Raw genomic sequence first — 5,315 nt, forward strand, 5'->3', positions numbered from 1 at the left:
TTATTTCCCACTCAAACGAGGAAGTTCATTATACTCTTGCTGACAGCTCATGGAATAAATAAAACTATAGCTCTCTGCTATAGCTACATGAAGCTTAGCTGCTACTATTACCTTTTGGAGCTTACAACTACATTTCGCAATCTCTGAAATCCAACACCAAAGACAGACTCTGAACTAAGACACTTGCATGTTTTACCAGGTCACTTTAACACTATTCCTAATGCCAAACAGGAATCTAACAGAAGTGACTGGAAATAATTTTGATGCATGTATTACTATTTATTGGTCTCTCTTTTAGTTTTGTGTATGTTGTTCTTGCTGCCACATTTAAACTCTTTTCTTTACACAACTGAAATACGACACCATGACTGCAACTATTCTGTACATAATAAATACAATCTTTATTGCGTGTTCAAAAATGTGATGTAAGTACAGTGTAAAAATACATATAATCAGTTTTATACAGTACTATAGACAGCTGAAGACATTTTATAGGAAACCACCGTGAGACAAAATTATACACTCAAACCAAAAGTACATGACATTCATCAGGTAATATTCAGCAGATATAATAAAGTGCTGCAGTCGTATTAAAATGTCACTGTATGACTGTACTGTAATGTTAACACTTTTTCACTGCGCCACCTGTGAACTTTGAAGTCTTTAACTGATTTTGCTTTGCTGGAGAGGTGACTCATACGCTGCTCTATTACTATAGGCGTGGGTAAACGTTTTCAGGCAAAACCCACACAGTATATTTCTCAAATGTTCCATGAAGAAACACTCGCCTTTTACAGACCAGGGGAGCAATAGAATTAAAAAAAAAAAAAAACCGTTTGGTCTAATCTTGCTGCCCACTCTGCAGTTCTAGAAGAAAATAAAAGTAACGCACTCTACAAGACTCTCTCTGGGGGGTTTCCGCTTGTCCCCTGGGTATAGCTTGCACATCATTTACATCAGTCAAGCATATTTGTTCACAGGATTTCCCAAGACATTCAAGAGTTACAGCGATAATTGGTGGATTTCCCATGTGGCACTTGTGAGGAATACTGAAAGATTTCCGCAATTGTGTTACTAAGCTTTTGAGCATTTAATTTTTGTTTTTATTCTGACCTGTTAAACGCATACTTGATCTGATAAACACTTAGTCATACAGCGTGCCTTAACATGCTCAGTGATTGTCACAGCTGAACAATTTTTACCTTCCTTTTGTGAACCATTCTGTACACAGTATTTCACTAATAGGTCTCCCTAGTGCTTCAGCTTGAATCGTAGCTTTATCTACTTAAAATAGGGAAGTCCCTTCACTGGACTTTTTTGACCAGTTAAGCAACAGTTGGAAAGTCCATATAGTTCCTGGTAAAGTTCAGTGGAGTGGAAGAGGCTACATGCAATAATGAGTCTAGCTACCAATTTTCACAATTTAACAAATAATAATTATTAAAAAAAAGACAAACTGTAAATGACCAACAGATAAAACAATTAAAACAACAAAACTGCCATAAACAGCAGGTAGGTTGCTATGTTATGTTGAGGCTTTGAGCATATGTAAAACCATACTACTGGGAGGTAATATAAAGGCTCAGAAAGTAATATGACTAAAATCAATCTGTTACACCCACTTGCGCACTCACCCACATCGTATTTTCAAACTGAGCAATACTTGGCAGTTTTACCACTCAGGCGTGCAAATACCAGATTAATGACTCTCTATCATACTCTTACGCACTACAGCTGTTCTACGATGTACTGGGAAGAGTAGACTGAACTTTGAACGCAGTTAAAAACGTAATGGCAAAAAGGCTTGCTTTTGTTCATTGTTATTTCATGACTGCGTTCACATTCCAAGATGGCAAAAAAACAGCCTGCTGTTAGAATTTACATGGTGAATAACCTATTGTTAAATCCACTTTCTTCTTTCCCCTCTCAGAATTCCCCTTCCTCTTGTTTCCACTGACTATGTTATTGAAGGATCACTGAAACTGTATCCAGTTGTTAAAACTGAGCAAGATGTTACAGTTTGTTTTGACCTCTTAGGCCTTTTTACACAGTAGCTTATGCTGTTCTAAAATAAAGACAGCTGGCCTAAGCAACTTGGTATAACAAAGACATTTAAAAAAAAAAAAGTGGCTCAGTATGAAGAAAGAAGAATCCCATTTTAGCTGTAAAATCCTGTTTCCTTAAATGAAAAAGCTACTTCCATGCGGCTTTCTAGCCCAGGTCATTCCATTCATGCAATCAGCTGCTCTGAAGAGTCCTTAGAGTCCAGTGACTCTGAGCTGCAAGTGCTGCCCTGTTCCTGCTGAGCCTCATGGAAACTGCACTCTATTGCAATTAATGTCCTGGGATCATCTGAAGGAGAAAAAGAGGGAAAAAGTAAGCAATTAAAATAGTTAATCACTATGATTCAGGTGATATATTACCTAATCATGAAATGCAAGAGAAATTACCTGTAGGGTTTACAATGATTTTTTCATGAATTCTCTTTTTGGTCTTCTTTCTTTTCTGGAGGTTTTTCACAGCCAGGATCATGATAATGATGATGGTGACGGGGAACAACACAAGTATGCCAATGATAACAAACAGTGGCCATATCGGGTCTTGAGCATCTGTTTCAAAACAGCACTGTTATAATCAACTTTAGATCAGAACTGAAGCATGATAAGAAGAAAAAGAATCATGACTTACCAGAGTCAGGTTTAACTTTTTGGCCACGTGTTTCCTCAGGTATAACTTGAACACACTTAATGTCATTTAATGCATCTCCTTTGAACACAATCTGCTCATTTGGATTGGAGCACCTGGGAGAAACAAGCGTGACAAAAGATTCCCTGTGACTTTTCTGGGATTTATCAAGTGTTTTATTACAGCAACAGTAAAACACGGTGGTGTTTAGTAAAGGGTATTATCTTACTTGGTACTCCAGGGTTTGCACTTCTGGTGAACTTTGTCGTTAAAAGTTCCATTTGGACATTTTCTGCAGTCACCTGTGGAGAAAGTCAGTGAGTTGATTTGCCATTTAAGCCAACATGTGTAGTGTCTGGGCTAAAGTTAAAAGCTTATTATTTGTACTTTTACTTACGATTAACTGTAGGTTCAAAGCCTTTTTCACACGTCGTCACACAGAAGGAACAACTTTCATCACCACAAGTAAGTCCTTCTCTACAGCCACACTTGGTATCAGTGGTGGGAGTGCAGGCTTGTAGAAGGACCTGAGCACCTAAACATACGAAAAGATTAAAAGCTCTAGTAGTACTACAGATTTCTATATTAGCCCAGAATTTAATACACTACTGATGAAATGCTTTTATATGGTTGTGACTTAATTAATGCACCAACATACCTACACACTGTGTACAAGGGTAACAACGGTATCTTTTAGGGTGCACTGTATAGGTCCCGGGCTCACAGGGTGTACAAAGTTCTTTTGGGGTTTGACCACACTCCTGGACTAGGCGATTTCCTGCAAAAATAAGCAAGGGAGTAAAATACACATAAATTTCAGTGACACTGGCTCCATCAACGCTATAATGCATCTTAATAAATAAAAAGATTTCCTTTTTAAGGTTCATAAGTTATAGGATTGGGTTTCTAGAAAAGTTTGAACTCTAATAACTATATTTTCTGCTCTTTCACTGGATGTACAGGAATGAAACTGACAAATTCTGTCAGTGACATTTCCCAATGATTGGATATATCAGCTGCATCATCCTTGCCTTTGTTGTGGATTAGGTGAAAAACCACTGAAACTATCTTTGGTTGCGTGTGGCCACCGCAGAGGAACTCCTCAAAGGTTGGAAAACAATCTCTCACTTTTTTTTTCAACATCCAAAGATAATAGCTGGGTTTAATAATGTGGAAGAAAAGACTTCTCTTATCTCACTCGTGAGTACAGTAGGCTAAACTGTAAATGCAGTTTCATTCAAAAGAGCGCCGTTAAAAACAAACAAACAAAAAAAAGCTGCACAGCTGTACAAAAACAAATAAATGTAGAATCTATCTGCAAACTTTTATAAGGTTCTGGATCTTTTTTTCTTTATTACCTGGGTGACAGCGCTCACAGCAAACATCGCTCCCATTTATCTCCCATTGCTGGCAGCCCATCTCCCCAACACTGCACTGGATGCCCAAAAAGAGGACGATCAGCCAGGCGATTACAGCCATACTTCAGCTTCCCAGCCTTGAAGATGATACAGCCACTCCAGGAGAGAGTTGATTTAATCCAATGGAAGAATTATTCCAGGTATCTCTTCCACACGGCACTAATTCGGCTTTTCTCTTTACCTAAATCTGTGTGAGCATCGTTCTGTGCTCTGCACTCATATTAAGCAGACTGTATTGTTGCGACTTCAGCAGTCAGAAAGGTTTTTAACCCTCTTGCCAGCCGAGCACTTATAAAAAAGTGTCGTCGCGGGGGGCGGGGGGCGTGTCACAATGGTCTGACTCAGCATGGTACAATTCATCTACATGTATAGACAGTTTTTCGTCTTAGTCATTTTTATACAACTACAATGTATTTATTAAAACTAAATAAATTCATTCAAAATACTCAAAGAGATACCAAGATATAAAGTTGTCGCTGGCTGCAAGAAAAAGAAAAGCGAAACTTTCCTCAGTCAGATTACAATATTCGTTTCTTTTCCTCTACCAGTAACCAAATAAAGCCGTGATAATGTCGTGTTATGCATGCCTTCAAACTTGAACCACCTTTCAAATCTGTTCTGCTCTGTAATTCATAGAAATGTCTGAACTAGGGCTAAACTAGATTTCCTGGAACTCAGATGCAATCGCCGCAATGTGTTTACAACAGCACAGTCTCCACCTGCAAATGTGAAGTTAATTCAAATAGCAGCTTTACTTTCTAGAAGCTTTTGCTTCTATTTGAGTGCACTTACGCAGTATATTGTCTCCCAATAAAGCATTAGACTTAACTACCTGTCGTGGAAATGCTGTGTTATCACGCTACAATAAATGGTAAATGGTAAATGGCCTGCATTTGTATAGCGCTTTTTCTAGTCCTTAAGGACCCCCAAAGCGCTTTACACTACATTCAGTCATTCACCCAACAGAAATAAAAGGGATTTTAACTTCATCGTTAATGTTTTTATGTTTTGTCTCTAACGGGGAAATAGTCATAAAGGGGGATTTTTTCTTTCTTTTACTTAATCTCTTGGACTTTATTTCGTCTATACGGTTTTATAAACAAAGCTTAAAGATGCCAATACCATTGTCTTCCTCGTGGGAGTCATAGCATCATAGTATACATACAATATACACTGAAGAAATGCAAAATTGAGGTGAAATTAAAGAAAATG

General features: G+C 38.0%; 1 protein-coding gene across 1 annotated transcript; it reads right to left on the bottom strand.

Annotated features, from left to right (window-relative positions):
- Nucleotides 1–384: 384 nt before the first annotated feature.
- On the bottom strand, nucleotides 385–4,378 carry tnfrsf9a (tumor necrosis factor receptor superfamily, member 9a). Its single transcript, XM_006794179.3, has 7 exons — nucleotides 4,044–4,378; nucleotides 3,344–3,463; nucleotides 3,083–3,220; nucleotides 2,915–2,987; nucleotides 2,689–2,801; nucleotides 2,451–2,609; nucleotides 385–2,352 (listed from the first exon to the last, which is right to left on the bottom strand). The coding sequence occupies exons 1-7, from the start codon at nucleotides 4,162–4,164 to the stop codon at nucleotides 2,231–2,233; spliced, it is 846 nt and encodes a 281-aa protein (XP_006794242.1). The 5' UTR covers nucleotides 4,165–4,378; the 3' UTR covers nucleotides 385–2,230.
- Nucleotides 4,379–5,315: the final 937 nt, after the last annotated feature.

This window comes from Neolamprologus brichardi, chromosome 20 (genome assembly GCF_056152115.1).
Source record: "Neolamprologus brichardi isolate AB-2024 chromosome 20, ASM5615211v1, whole genome shotgun sequence".
In the NCBI taxonomy this organism is placed as follows: Eukaryota; Metazoa; Chordata; class Actinopteri; order Cichliformes; family Cichlidae; genus Neolamprologus; species Neolamprologus brichardi.